The following is a 15389-nucleotide window of genomic DNA, read 5'->3' as shown; positions in this document are numbered from 1 at the left end:
TTTCCCAGGAAAGAAACAATATGGAACAAGCATTGTTTGTCAAATAAATGGACTGGTAATTTGGGTAAACTAAACCATACTGGAACCAACGATGATTCTCGATCAACATGGAATTTAGAGGTTCACTTAAATACTCTCATGGGGCAACCATAAACATACCAAATATTCCTAACCCAAACCCGCAAGAAATCTGCCTCACTGTTAAACTTTAGCAAAACATGTCTGAAATCAAGCAGGCCCACTGAAACGGAATCCCTTAGATCAAGAGAGAGGAAGAACTTACGTAGATCTGGAATTGTCAGCCATCCTTTTGAAAACTTGCCAACCAGAGAGAACCGAAACGAAGAAGCAATAGGAAATATATCCTCAGCATTAAACACAACAACAGGTTCCCCACGATGCGTAGCCAAAGTAGCTTGAACCTATCGCGTCTCCAGCGAAGAGGGCTTCGCAAACAACGCTGAGAAGGATTTTTTCGTAAAGGAAGGGGAGGAAGAACCCGTGTGACCCCCACCCAGCGGTGGGGGGCAGCCACGGCTGCCATGCAAATCAAAACAGATTGTAGAAAAAAACCTATCAAAAGAAAAAGAAAAAGCAAAAGCAAAAGCAAAAGCAAAAAGAAAAAGCTCTCTTTCCGTTGAAATTTCTCAACAGTGCTTCCACCATAGCTGGAATGAAGGTTGTTGCAGAACAATCAACGCAGGAGCAACGCTCCGTTCTATCATCGACGCAGGTATAGGAATGGACAGGAAACCAACTTTTGGTGTGATCGATGGCACCCTATAGGGCCATTGTATCTGCACTTCTCTGAGAACTGGCTTGCTGGCTTCAATCTAAGTCTGATCCTCCAGTAAAATGTTTCTGTGCGGTCCCCTATTTTCGTCTTATACTCATGCAATCTTGGTCCAGAAGGGGAGGTGGGAGAAGGGGCAAAAATTAGGGAGGGGAGAAGTTAAGCTTTCCTCACTCTGAACGATTACTTGTTTGTAGGAATGAAACTTCCATCAGTTAGGATTTGAAAGTGACATTCGGCAGCTAGGGGCGATTTCCGCTGCTACCAATGGCAGTGTTCCTCAGATTTTTTTTTATATTTAAACTAGAGTAGAAATTTCATCAGTAGCAAACCAATGGAGCTAACATGAAAGCGGATAGGTAGAAATTGTTACACCAACGATTCACAAAAGTAACCAAGATTCAAAAGAACATTGAGTCCTATTCCTTGTTCTTTTCAAATTGTATAAGAGTTAACAAATCTACAGTTCTTTCTAATTTCACCCTTGTTTCCAGTGAGCACATTAACATTCCCCATCTTGATCATTGAGTTTACAAATGAATAAAAAAAATATTCTTGATTAGAGGCATAAGCAAAGACATGCTTTCTTATTTCCCATTGAAGACCTTGGTCTACCAGCTCATTGTCTGATATCAACAGTCCTCTTCCTTCAATGATGTTAATGAAGTAGTGGTTGTCAAACCTAGCTGGTGTCTTGAGATCAAGTGGTGCCAGCGTATTATCCCTCCCTGATCTTGGGCATAATGATCGTAAAGCACTGAGGTACTCCTCATCTCTCTCATGATAGCCGTATTTTTCTTCAGAATTGTAGTCGTAGATCCTTTGCCTGAAACTCAAACACCTTGCTTTTCCCAAAGTATGGCTGCCTGCTCATGGAAAAAACTTGAAGATAACAAACTCTCGCGAACATATTTACCAAAAGCTGATAACAAAGCACAAAAAGGAAGACTCTGAAGTAAGTTACTGATGGCTTCATACTTCTGGACTAACATTTTGAAAACAGGAATTCCATCTCGTCAGTTTTAAGAGCATTTTGTCATGTTCTTTTTAAGTTAGAATTCAGTTTAAGAGTCATTGAGGGATAAAATGTTTCAACAGTTACCTGATAAAGCAACCAAGTCTCCAGTGTCAAGACCCTGTTGTTGAAAGTCGGCTATGAGGCTGTCTAGAGTGGAGTTTGGAGCTGGAATAAACTGATTGGCACCATTGAAGCTTGCTGTAAGAGAGTCTCTCCGGCCTAAAAGGACATCCCACCCGGGCCCACCTCTCTTTTAACAAAGAGCCCCAGAAGAATGCGTTCAGAAATTGGAAATGATTTGGTTGCCATCAAAATGAGGAAGCAGATTATGAAAACAATATTCAGATGGTTGAAATCTTATTGGAACCGCACAATTGGCGATCAATAAACAATCTTTTCATTTAATTTTCACCATTTCTACATACTACACCAACCATGTTAAAATCATCAAAGTTCTGGGGATTTGGATTGTCTATAACATCAATCAACAACGACTTTGATTTTTCTTGAAGTACAATGAAATAGATATGCATCTCAGAACCCATCAGTATTCATATCTTTAGGAGACGTAATCCAAAAATGTGTGCAAATATGAAGTAGAAGGAAGAGAGAAGTACCAATACAACTGAATCCCGAGCAGCAATGGTTATTATATCAGCACATGAAACAGTAGCAGGACAGGACTCTTCAACTACGTACTTTATTTCATCTATGACTTCAAATCCTCGCAGAGAATTCAAGTTAGGCCCTGCTTCTTTTTCACTTATAACATTTTCAAAATCATCGAGTAAAACTGATGCATCACATCCCTACGAAGATTGAGTTCAACAAAGATTAAAAACAAAAACAGGTAATCTCACTGCTAAATTAGGGCCACTGTTAGAGACCAATGAAATTACTCCCATTTTACCAGCAATAACCCTCTGTCTACTTCAAAATTATTGCAGAAAGTTGTATAACCATCTTGCTTCGAATGCCAGCACTGTTCTACGGCCTTAGATGATGAGTAAGTACAAAAGTTTTAGAAGTTCTTGTATGCAGATTTTAGTTTTCTTTACTAACAAGCTGGAAATTAGTAGGCAATTCTTACTTTGCCAACTGACAACTTAAATTTTATGGTTTTAAACAACCTAGCCTAGCCATCCTATTCCGACATAGTGCATAGTAGAAGTTTAACCTTCGAATTTAGCATTAGGAATCGTACAGATTTGGTTTATCCATTCCCTTGAAGAAACGAAGTGAAAAGAGGATGATGTCGAGTTCAGAATCATCCTCAAGGATTACTAGCACAACTAGCCTTTTCATCAGTTAGAAAGTGTTTTACCAGTATGTACCAATACCAAGTTTTGCAGCAACTTGTTATCGATGAATGTAATCTTACGAGAAAGGCAACTAAGTATAACTTAAGCAATGTGAAAGAGAACAGAAAAGAGGCTAAACCATGACAAAACAGTCATGGAAGTGCAACCGTAGCAGCGAGGCAGCCATACGAGGATCTTCGAGCACAGCAATTTCAACAATGCGTTGCACCATCTCTTCCAAATGGGGGCATGTTTCTTTGTAGTAGTCAAGAACGAGAGGGCTATCACATCTTGAATTTCTTACGCGAAAAATTGTCAAAACAAGTACAAAGAATGATATTTGCACGGACTTCATTGGGACTCAGACATAAAACTTGTGAACGAGATTCTACAGAAATGGAAATTGAGCCAATAAGGAGATTCCAATAGCAGCTTCTCTCTATGTATAGGTACGGAAAAGTTGACAAAATCTAGGCTCTTAAAGAATCTGGTTACTGGTTTCATTTGGATTGTCAAAACCAACTTAGCTTTCATGAAATACTTTGAACTTTTACTGTTTCAAGAGTAGATGGACCTAACAATAGCTAAATTGCCTGCTTTATCTGGTAGCTCAGTAAAAGTGAGAATTAGATTTAATGGTGGCTGTGCCTTTACTGAAAGTTCATTAGGAGGAGGATCAACTAATGGTAGAAAAATTAACAAGTCGAAGAAGAGGGAAAAAAGTACAAGACAAAGCATGCATTTTATCTTGACCACAAGGAGTATATCCAGAAAGCACCCTCTAATTTGACAAACCGTTGAGACAAGTGGTACTCATGAGCGAGGAGATTGGATTAAATCAAGTTATTCTTGTCATGTTTTAAAGGATTGGGAAGGAGACTGGTGGGATCCAAAGAAGAGAGAATACAAGGTAGCAACGGGCTGGGGAGGGAGGTTGATGTAAATTGGACTTTCAAAAAAGACAACTGTGAGTTACACCTAAGTGGAGGATCATAAAAGCTTCTTCTTATATATTCCACATAGACAATCTGTTACAGAGTAAGGTCCCCATCTGCTCACAAAGGATAGGAGGACAGACAAAATTTTATCATCTACATAAAAAAAAAAAAACCCTTCCCCGCCCATTAAGCATAAAAGGAACAATTGAATTTCCCAACATCCACATAAACTCAGAAAACTGGCAAGATATGACTCACTCCAGCTGAAAAAAGAGAAACAAAAGAAAGTTAAAAACAAGCTCGTGTGGTTCTTCCTGCTATGTACATATGAAGAAAGTCACCTCTTCTTTGTCCTTGTGAATTCAAAGAAACTAGCAAATTCTTATACCATGCAGATACGGATGCTCCAAAAGTTATATCTGTTGTTGTTGTTAACTTGGTCTTTATGGATCAATGTTAATACCTTCTACCATCTTTAACATGCAAAGGCCTCTGGATGATACTTTGAGATAGGTCTCTGGGACGCATTTTAGAGGAGAGAAAGAGTTGGTTTTTCCTATGGGCTTGATGAACTTCTACTATCCACTAAACTTTTATTTAGTCCATTGAAGCCTGTGTACCTGCTTGAAAAGGGAACAGCAAAAAGTGATTATTTATCAATCTATACACAATACAAAAATAAAAATATGCAGAATGCAGTTCAATGAACAGGCAAAAGTGGTGATCCTAGCAATTTCATAGTGAAAACACAAAAAAGTTTCAAGTACAACCAATTCACAAACAAGAATGTTAATCGTCCTATTATATAGAACTCTAATACCAATAGAATAAAACTGATACTCATTTCATTTTCCAAGAGAACAAAAAAGATACTCAGTAACCATGGAAATGAAAATCTTATTTGAATTACCTTTTACACTGCTTGACTTGTTATCAGTATGCTACATCTCAAATTCCCCACCTTCATTGAGGAAAATATCAGGATGCACTGCTGCACTGGATTTCAGAGCTTTATGAAGTTTGCAATGATCAAAGATTTCAACTTCGAGCGAGAACATTGAACTGACAGGACGATGATCTGAGAGCTTTAGCTCTGTTCTCTTGTAAGACAGCTGCTTTATGCCTTTTCCCAACCACAGAATGCGATCACACCTGAAGGATCAATTCTCTTAAACATTACTGGATAATGCAATGTGCATTGGGAAAAATTGCATGCAAAATACTTTCCTTCACAAAGATCTTAGATTTGGCTATTAAAGATCTCGCTTACCATGCTGGTGATCTCTTCTTCTCCCCTTCTTTTGGATCTTCGCCAACATATCTGTCAGAATTGAATTCATACTTGTAAGTTGGGGCAAAGTTTATGACCCCTTCCATCCATCCGTCAAATACATGCCCACTTCGTAGCTCTTTGCTAAGCTGCCACATTTATACTGCTATTGTAAGCTTTTTCTCATTTATCATCATGCAGCAAACTTCTTCTGACTTTTCAAAATAAAAATGTCCCTTGGGCAAGAAAATTAACTTAACCAAAGGACACTAGTTAAAAAAAAAAAAAAAAATCAACCCTGTGATCTAGTTAAGTGAATACTTCTAAAATCCAGAAGAAAGTACTCCTCCTCCTCCTATAAACTTGGACAAAAACCTATGTGCTTCAACTGAACCTAACAATAGGGATGCAAATCAGGGGACTTGAATCTCACCTGATCACTGTTAAGAAGTTCATTCCATTTCTTGTTTGCAACATGCTTCCGTACTTCTTCATCCAACATACTGATGCGATAGTTTAAATCCCCAAACCAGAATATCTGACTGCTTAGACAAAAATTTGGTTCAAACTCATGATACAATAACATAATGGACAAATAAAAGGTAAAAGGAAATTGCTAGCTACCAAATACAAATTTTCCAAGTCTTGGGAAAGTAGTATATCTCAAGGACAGAAAATTTTCTGGAAAGCATAACCTAATATCACAATGCGATTAGTAACCACCTTCCTCCTCTCTCTACGGTAAAAGAAAGAAAATTGCTGCGAAATACATACTCGTGAGATGGAATTGTCTGAGGCTGATCACTTTCAAAGACAGAGGAGAACAGAGTTCTTCTTAGTATCTCGTTTACATCAGCATTGCGTTTATGTTCAGCCCCTTCCTTTTGTCCAGAGGTCAAATGAGAGCATACAAAGCACAAACGTGACTGGTAAAGTGACATGCTCAAAGAAATAGATCCCTATGGCAGAAGCAGGATTAGTAAGGTCTTTAATAATGTGAAATGCAGCCACTACATATTCATATTCATTGCCTTAATGTGATAGGACGCACAGATAAGACCAAAGAATCAGGAACTGACCAAGTGCATGATTTAAAGGCAATTTTTTGTTTCATCAAATGGCACTAATTCTAAACAATTAGAAAAGCTCAATAATACCTTGTTTCCCATGTAACCCATAAGCCCAACACCCACAGGAGAGACTTTCAAATTGTTTATGTGCCTCCTCAACCTTCTACGCACCCAAACTGACACATATATCCCAACCATCTGCTTACTGACAATCCGGACATACCTGGGGCGCAACTTTACGGGATCCTTTGCCTCAAGTTTTTGTTTGGCCTCACTTAGTTCCAGAAAAGAGTCGTCTTCCTCCTCAGAATATTGATCAGACCCATCAGAGAGAGGATTAAGAACTTCAAGTCCATCTTGCTGATCCATCCACATCATTGCTAAGTTTCCGGAGCTGTGGTGCACCCTTTTCAACCCACGACTCTCCTCAGACATTTCATTCATCCTTCCGGAGCTGCTCAAAACTCTTCGCAACTTCAATCTAGAAGAAAGAACTTGAGGTGTAGCATCCAGTGAACGTTCAGGCCAGTCCAATCTATTGTTGCTGTCCATTCCAAATATTCGCTGCAATTGAATGTCCTTCGCCACAGTCATCTCAGTTTCACATATCCCATTGGTACCAATAGACTGCATGCTGATAGTGTCTAGGATAGGAGTTTCTGCAACTTCAGCAAGCATGTCAGCAGCAGCAGAAGTCCTTAATACTGGGGATGGAGGAGCACTGTAGCTTTTCTGTATAGCTTCACGCTCTGGTGACTTGTTCAAGGTCCTTCGTATTATTGCCTCCCATTTTGGAATTGGCCTTCTATTTTCTGCTCCGAATACGTTTCCAGCGTTCAAAGGAACCACCTCCTGGAAACTGTGAGCAAGCATAAACACCTCGGAATTCAAATCCGGATAAATCCTCACAGCAAGTAAAGACTAGTTTGGGATGAAGCAGAGTGGTTTAGACATGTTCAGAGAAGAACAATAGATGCTCCAGTTGGCAGGATGCACAGAATGCATATTTCAGTTTAGACATAGAAATTGGAAACGACTAGTGAAGCACAATTGAGGAAGGGATTTCTGGGAAGTTCAACCAGTTCTAGAAGAGAATAAAGCTTTTATCAAGTTGAATATACTTCTCAAAGTTATCCAATGAGGGAATTCTAGATTGAATATTATCTGTAGGAGCTTCAGAATCAAGTGATTTTTTATAGGCATTTCATTCTTTCAAAATTCGATAACCTAAATCATGTGTGTTGCAGGTGGTCTTGGCATGTTACAAACTCACTGTAAAAGATGAGGTTCTTAGACTACTTTTTCCTTGAGCAAGCAGCTCTTAGACCTGGAAACGACCTCAAGTACTTACCCAAGAATATACATATCTGCAGGTTCTTGGGTAGACAGCCACTCATCAATCTCAAGATCCTCATTTGGTAGCCTTCCAGCGACATTCCAAGTACCTATTGTCACTCTGCAGAGGAAACAAGAACTCCCAATGAATTTGTCACCTGATAAAGATTTCAGCACTGACAATTCGTTTATAAGAGAACACATCCAAAATCATGGTTTTGGAGCCAAACCTCACATCTCTTCTGCTTATATACTGAACTCTAAGAGTTTCTGATTTTCCTCTCCTGTGTCTCGGCGAGTATTCCTTTGAATAATTCCCTGAAACCATTGTCAAGTGTTAATGCAATGCCGTCTTCTCCAACAGCATGACAAACCAATCTAAGGTTGAAATGTTCTCAAGACAAGACATCGGGTAAAAAGATAAATTTTCGTTCAAGCTGGCTACAATAATTGAACCACAGCCAAGAAAAATATATGTTACTATATTCCTGAAGAAGGTGATTACAGTTGAGTTCGCAAGAAAAGTGCAGGAGTGGGGCAAATTAATAACTGAATGAACGAATACCATTTAAGAAAGGAAGCATTAACCAATCAATTTGCACTTGCACTGGTCTGCTAGTTGCCAAACTGCGGAGTTTGAAATGATCATAAAAGTGAAAAAACTAGAGAAAACCTATTTACCTCAATATACAGGCATGCTCTTTGTAGGTACGAAAGAAAGCTGGTTTTCCATTTTATAGAAAGATTTCACAGAACCAAAATTTGTAAATTACCTGAATCTTCATTCTGGCATACAGATTGGCTCCCCTGGATCCTACGGGCATGATCCTGATCGATTCTTTCATTTTTAAGGGAGTCAACTGAAAAGAAAGTGCAACAGAATAACCATTTCAAGGCAAGCAAAGGATAATCAAGCTAAGTCGAATATAACGAAACACTATAATTAGTAAAGATAGCAGCGAATTGCATAAAACAATTAAGCAGGGAGAGAAAAACCAAGAAACGAGTTGAAATGGATGAATTGTGCTGAACATACCGTCATCCTCACTCTCAGTTTCAGTGTCAACTTCATCCTCACTAAAGTCATGGGCCTTAGGCTTAATGTTCAGCCATTTTTTCATTACAATGGAGGGCCAAAATGGCTGCTACCAAATGCAACTCTCAATCAGCATAATCATTAGAATCAAATCATTATCAAGAACTCAAGATTCTAGGAGAACTACTGAAAAACATGTGGCCGGAAAGAAAAAAAGAAAAAAGAATACCGGAGAACGCTTTGCTCTTCGAGTTTTCATGTTTCAAGACAAGAAAACCAAAAAGGTGGACCTGAAACTCAAGAATACTACTTGCAAATGCCGATACACTGCTGTTCTCAACTGCGCATGAAATGCCATAGATTTTATACTTGTTGGAGTTAAATACATTTTAAGTGTTTTGTAAGGCTAAATAAAAACAGGGTTGTCTATTATTAGACTCCCTGATACCAAACTACAAAGAAGATTCGTCAGCAGTACAAATAGCATTGGCCACAAAAAAAGTAATGGCTTCAGGAACATTCACTGCCCAACTTGCCTAAAAAAAAATGTACCCTGATGGTCCTCTCATGTTGTCCTTTTCGCGTTGATAATCAAAAGCATGCTATCATAAGAAATTTCAATCAAAAACCAACCCAATAAGTTGTATAAAATAAGAATGTCAATTTAAGACTTTACAAACCTAACAAATCTGTCCTACTTCATTCAACTGGTACAGTATCAAAATCCCACAAAAGGGCTACTGTGCACACATCAGCCACTGATACAAATGGTTGAAAAAAAAATCCTAAGTAGTAAAGTACAAAGACAGCACTTAATTCAGCCTGCATGTTGGATGATATGAAGTAATGGCCAAAAAACATGCATTAGCCATGACCTAATAGACAATGATTCATATGGTTGGGGATCATTTAATATGAGGAATGAATATTAAAAAAAATTAAAAACTTGTATAATAGTTGCACACCAAATTAAATTAGAAACTAGTGACCCTTCACTAATATAGGCTATGTCCAAAAAAAAACGCACACACATTACTCTAAAAAATGGACTACCAAAGGCATCCCAAAACACAACAACAACTCAAGAGATGGCATACTAACACCTTAGGTAAAAAAAAAAATATCATTCAACTAAATTTTGGCAACCAAATTATTATGGTAAACCAGCTCCAAACTTCGGTTTTATCTGCATGTTTTCCATGTATTTGTAGCCAATAGTGATTCGACTAAATGAAATTCTATTGTTTATCCCAAAAAAAAAAAATTGGTCTCACCTGAGATTAAAATGTTTCGGTCAACCTAATTAACTTGGATTTTCATCAAAAGTAACATGTTGTTCTGGGTTTGTGACCATAACATTTTTTTCCGTAAAGGTGTTCACTGTTTAGTAAATCATCCAAAACTAGATGACAATAAACTGACACATGAGAGCTCAAAAAGGCTGCAGTCAGCAGTTTGGTTAACCAACCTCTGGCGTTTCCACATCACCAGCCGCGGACTTATTCAACTCGACCAGCCACCTATCTGTTGGCCAAGTTGCAAATCCCAGCTCTAATGATGCATGATTTGAATAAACTAGACGCGGGTTAAGCTAGGCACCAGCAAAATCAGGCACCGCCAAATTAGCAAATTTAACACTAGATTGTCCTCTTGACATCACAGCAAATCATCTATATTGACCCCGCGTTCACAAATCAGCCAGAAACTTGGCCGTCACCTAGATTAACAAAGCCGAAAAGATCAAGATTTACGACCATATTATCATCAGTAGTTCGAGTCAAAACGATGATTATGTCCTGATTAACATTATTATACCCACAATTATTGTTGGTACCAGGTTGGACGGTACATAAAAAAAATCAACATGAGTATATACGTGAAATATTTATAGAATTGAGCACATCTGTCCGTGTGACTCTATAGTGTAGGTTTGTGGGCAGTTGGCAAGTGTACACTAGGTGAGGATTTTCCAATTAAAAGTTGCACCAAGTAGTTCGTGGCTGGGATTTTTCCATGGTTTTTGGCTTTCCTTTCTAACAATCGGCAACACCTGTACCATCACATCTTGTATTATAGCACTGATCTAACTGAGATATATAAAGCGTTAAAGGAAAAAGGCCAAAAGGCTCGTCCATTCCAGAGAGATGTATTGATATCTCCTCTTTTTTTTTCTCCTTATTGTAGAGCCTAAAGAGAAATTTTAAGTTTCTATGGTGACCAAATTACTTTTTAACGAATTCGTTTGTAGTGTAGATAAAATTTGAGGGAGTTTAAAAACTTTTAACTTATAAAATCCTAAAGAAAAAGTATCCACGTACATACATATATAAATATTTTAGTCAGCGTTTCCTGTCGTTAGTATTTTAAGAATAAGAGATGTTAATCGCACTTCACTTCTTTTGGTAATCACACTTTCACCGTTAGTTTTATCATAGAATCTAATAAATGAAAATGTACGAGTAACACAAAGGGGGGGGGGTTCTTTTTTAATACCTGCATTTATATGTTTAATTTCTGTATTTTCTCATGCAAATACAGCTGCAAGGTGTTATTAGTTGAGTACCTATTCCCTTGACAAATTGACAATGGGCACGAGCCAAGAACTAAGAAGTCAGTCAATAGAGAAGGCTGCGTGGAGGAACAATAACAAATTGACAATATATGGGCATGAGCCAAGAAGTGGGTCAATAGAGAAGGGTCCGTGGATGAAGCCATGGACAAAAATTGGCTGGACCACAGCACTATATGTGGTGGTAAATGAACTATGACCGTGGAAAGATTATCAAACAGTGTGTGTTCCAGAGGCTGATATCACAGATTGAGAAGTGAATAATTAAGAAAAAAAAGTAGTTAGGAATTTGGAAGGCTGCATTTCGATTTCGTCAGGCAACGGAGTGAGTAGGATACAATACATCTATAGCTGTAGGCTGGTAGCTTCACTGTGGGAAGGAAGAAGCAATAATTAACAATATAGTTCCCTCTCTCATCTCTGCTGCTGCTGCTGCTTGGATATTACTATAATTAGTTGAGTGGTTGGCCATTTTTTTACTTTGCATTGCTTATAGCTTGTAAAATATATAAGGTGAAATATGTTTTTGCCTCCTTCTTTTTCTTTTCTGGGAATTCAGCTCAAGAATAAAGTCTTCATAGCAATCCAATTACCATAAACGTCTAAATTTTTCAAAGTCCTGTAGTGGACTTGCAGTGAATCAGTCCTCCCTTCCAAGGGCTTTTTCAGTTGAATTTTTTGTCCAGTGTCGTCTGATTATATAAATTCATATAATTGTTTGGAGTAAAATAGTATAATTTTAGAATAAATATGAAATTTGTGAACTTGTATAACTAAATTCACAATTACATTAAAATTATATGAATTTATGCTAAAAATTATAAGAATTACAACACCCCCAACCCAACTGGACAGAATCAACCGCCTTAAACTAGGCCCCAGCCATCCCTGAGGCGAAAGCTGCTTGCCTATAGTGGCCTTTGCTTGCAGGACGAGGTGACAAAACCTTTATTGACATATTGTTGACTCCGTCTTTGTAATGTCATATTGGATAAACATCACAAACTAAGATAATTGTCAAAAGGGACTTCAAAGGTGATTACCCCTTCTCATGCATCGCCATGGACCCAATTGTTTTTCATCTTGAGATAGTGGACAGATGAACTCATGAAAGAAGCAGACAGGAAACTTGATCCCACGCACATCGATCAGACCCTTTCGCGATTTTTTTTTTTTTCTTTTTCTTGTGGAACCCTTTTTGAAACTTGCCCCTACACTCATCAAAGATTGTAGTTTCGGTTTCAACTTACCATTTGGAAGTTGGAACCAAATGGCTCTTCGAAATACAAGAAGTTGGTTCAAAGGCGAACTAGATTTCAGAAAAATGCATGCATGCATGAAAAACTTACGTACAGTTTGGATTGCAGGGTTTGGAGAAAATTTTCTTAAAATATTCATTTGATGTATTTTTAATTATCTTTTTATTTTGTATATACATTACGACGTTACAGCATATTTTTCTATATAAAAACAAATCCAAATGGCCTTGCAGTTGAGATATTTGTCAATTAAATTGAAATAGAAGATGTTCATTGTTATGAAGGGGATACCGAAATGATTTCTTAGATTTTGTGTTACTTAATTCTTCTACTACTCCAAACTTTTATCTATTGTTACTTTTTTTTGTTGGTCAGACGTAATATAATGTACTGCATCGTAGGCACCAACACTACATAGTCGGGCTCGTACAAGTACCTACGGCAATCGGTACGTCTTTATCAATTGTATAAATGTCTTTCTTTTGATAGTCATTAAAAGTTCTCCACAACTTTACAATACGAAAAGATGCTCACCGCCTTGATTTTAGGAATTTTCATATTTATGTGTATCACTTAAGAATGTCATGATTTTCAATGATTTTGTGTAGATGGACTCTTTCCAGATGACATGAAATTCATTGACCCCCACTCCCTTCTTTATTTGAAGATGGCTAAAAAAGAACAAAAGAAAGGGGATAATTTCAAAAACCTCCCTTGAAGTTTCAAAAAATATCATCTACCACTCCAAAAATTTTCAAAATCTCACTCAGCACCTTTAAAAAGTGATAGTGAAACCATATGCCAATATCAAAGGTGAGGAATTATCAATAATACCCTCATATTTAAATTTTCTAAACCTGTATTTCTTTCTCTAAATTTACTACATTTCTTATATAATGTCGATACATACATACATACATTACATATATACATGCATGCATGTATGCATACATATATATACATATATATACAATTGAATTGCAAATGTCAATGAAATATAGGATTTATCTATTTATTTGTTTGTTTGTTCCTATTCATGTAGAGCATGGGAGAAATGAAGTAAATGAAGCTCCAGGGTTTATCAAATTTTGACTTTTTTTCTTTTTATAGTAAAATTTTCATTTTTCACATCCATGAAAAAGGCTGTCTATTTCAAAAAAATTCTCTGTATGATATTGAAATAGAATTTCATTTATTGCTAAGCTTTTTTGCTCAAATGTACAAGGTTTATATGCTAATTGCCTTTAAAGAATAGTATTTGCTTTTACAATATCTCTCTGCTATAAAAGTGACTATTGCTTGCAACATAAATTGTTATCAACTTTTACCCCCTCACTTTTAATATAGTTCCAATTTAGTATTTCTTTTCTTGGTTTGCAAAATGTTCATTATTTTGATAGGCTAAGGGCGTTAAGGGCACTAAAATAGTCTCTCTCCTCTAATATTACTTTTGGTTACAAGTGCTAACAATGTCATCAAAATGTCAATTCGATTGGTGCTAAGTGAGATTTTGAAAACTTCAAAGGAGCTAAGTGATCTTTCGTGAAACCTCAAGCTAGGTTTATGAAATTATCCCATAAGAAAGAGAAGGTTTTATGGTGGTGAGTGGCTACCCAAACAAAGACAAGCTTTTGCAATTAAAGCAAAACAAGAAAAAAAAAAAAAAAAACCCACTTTGTTACTCATCATTTCATCTAAAGAAACAAGATAGTAGCTCTCTTCAGTTTCTAGCCAATGACAAAGTTGAAACGGATTCAAGTGCTACCCCATTCCACTTGCGAATATTTTAGTCTATTGAACCTGCACTAGCTACCACTATATTCATAATCCCAGACAAATTAATAGAAATCATTGCTTTGGCCAATCAAGATAAATGAGATTTTTAAACAATCTTTTCTTAAGATATGATGAGGTAAATGATCGGCATAAACTTTTTTCTTCCCTGTAATATATATTTGGCCGACATTTTCATATCTTACCAAATTAAGATTGAGGATACAATAGTTATCTATATCTTTAACTAATTGAAAACGTAAAGAATATCAACTTGTCCATATTACGTTTTTATTGCGTGACACATTAGCTAAACAATAAATTGAGACACCAACCTAATTGGTTCAATTACATATCAAACTATTAAATATATTTCTAGTTGCTAACTTTTGTTAAGGCTTGTGATTAGATGCTTTTGTGAATAATCTCACCCCATTATCCCAAACGGATCTGAAAAAGCAAATACCCAATGGAGTTGACATTAAGATTTCTCAAGTTGAAATATTATAAAAGAGAATATTCTCCCTTTAAAGATCAGGCTGATTCTTTAATTTTTAAATGTTTATTTAAAAAAAAAATCCAGATTCCTTTTCAAGGTCCAATGTTGCAACAGTGATCAAGCTAATTACTTCAACCCTCGTTTATTTTGTGATAATACCATTAGAGAGAACATGGTCTGTATATCAGCAGCCAATCTCGTTTTCTGCAAGTAATATGTAAATGGCCCCAATGCCGGTAGGATTGTCAAAATTTACGTGTGAATGGTTGGTGATATTACATGTTTTGTATATACTAATCTTTGAAAAGTCTTCAAAAAGAAAGGTTTTTGCACTAATATTGGAAAATCTTCAAAAAGAAAGGCTGAAAATATACAGCTAACATATGACATTTTGGTTTCAAATTCCAATGTGTAGCCGCCACCAGGAAAAAAAATTTCTAATGTCTCGGTGCAAGTCAATTTTTGCATAGTTGTTGATGTACTAAAAACATGGAGAAGAAAACACAAAAAGAAGAAAGGATAAATTAC

The 15389-nt window shown here is 36.8% G+C and overlaps 2 protein-coding genes across 7 annotated transcripts; both read right to left on the bottom strand.

Annotated features, from left to right (window-relative positions):
• Positions 1–1193: 1193 nt before the first annotated feature.
• On the bottom strand, positions 1194–3951 carry LOC113702769 (peroxidase 20). Its single transcript, XM_027223905.2, has 4 exons — positions 3252–3951; positions 2429–2620; positions 1896–2061; positions 1194–1659 (listed from the first exon to the last, which is right to left on the bottom strand). The coding sequence occupies exons 1-4, from the start codon at positions 3465–3467 to the stop codon at positions 1229–1231; spliced, it is 1005 nt and encodes a 334-aa protein (XP_027079706.2). The 5' UTR covers positions 3468–3951; the 3' UTR covers positions 1194–1228.
• A 144-nt stretch (positions 3952–4095) lies between these two features.
• On the bottom strand, positions 4096–9271 carry LOC140004178 (type I inositol polyphosphate 5-phosphatase 2-like). Of its 6 annotated transcripts, XR_011820473.1 has the most exons (12): positions 8991–9250; positions 8762–8870; positions 8499–8585; positions 7956–8043; positions 7742–7846; positions 6478–7249; positions 6095–6279; positions 5754–5862; positions 5321–5469; positions 4961–5202; positions 4392–4670; positions 4096–4313 (listed from the first exon to the last, which is right to left on the bottom strand). XR_011820473.1 is itself a non-coding variant. In XM_072063183.1 (11 exons), exons 1-10 carry the CDS (start codon positions 9018–9020, stop codon positions 4992–4994), a joined length of 1845 nt encoding a protein of 614 aa, XP_071919284.1. In that variant the 5' UTR covers positions 9021–9256; the 3' UTR covers positions 4096–4673; positions 4961–4991. The 6 variants fall into 6 exon arrangements, 5 of the variants coding, with proteins under 5 accessions (XP_071919284.1, XP_071919283.1, XP_071919285.1 ...); XM_072063183.1 differs by having other exon boundaries at positions 4096–4673; positions 8991–9256; XM_072063182.1 differs by having other exon boundaries at positions 4096–4670.
• Positions 9272–15389: the final 6118 nt, after the last annotated feature.

Source organism: Coffea arabica, chromosome 8c (genome assembly GCF_036785885.1).
Source record: "Coffea arabica cultivar ET-39 chromosome 8c, Coffea Arabica ET-39 HiFi, whole genome shotgun sequence".
Classification (NCBI taxonomy): Eukaryota; Viridiplantae; Streptophyta; class Magnoliopsida; order Gentianales; family Rubiaceae; genus Coffea; species Coffea arabica.
Note: the sequence above shows the minus strand (reverse complement) of the source record. Positions and strands in the feature narration are given on the sequence as shown.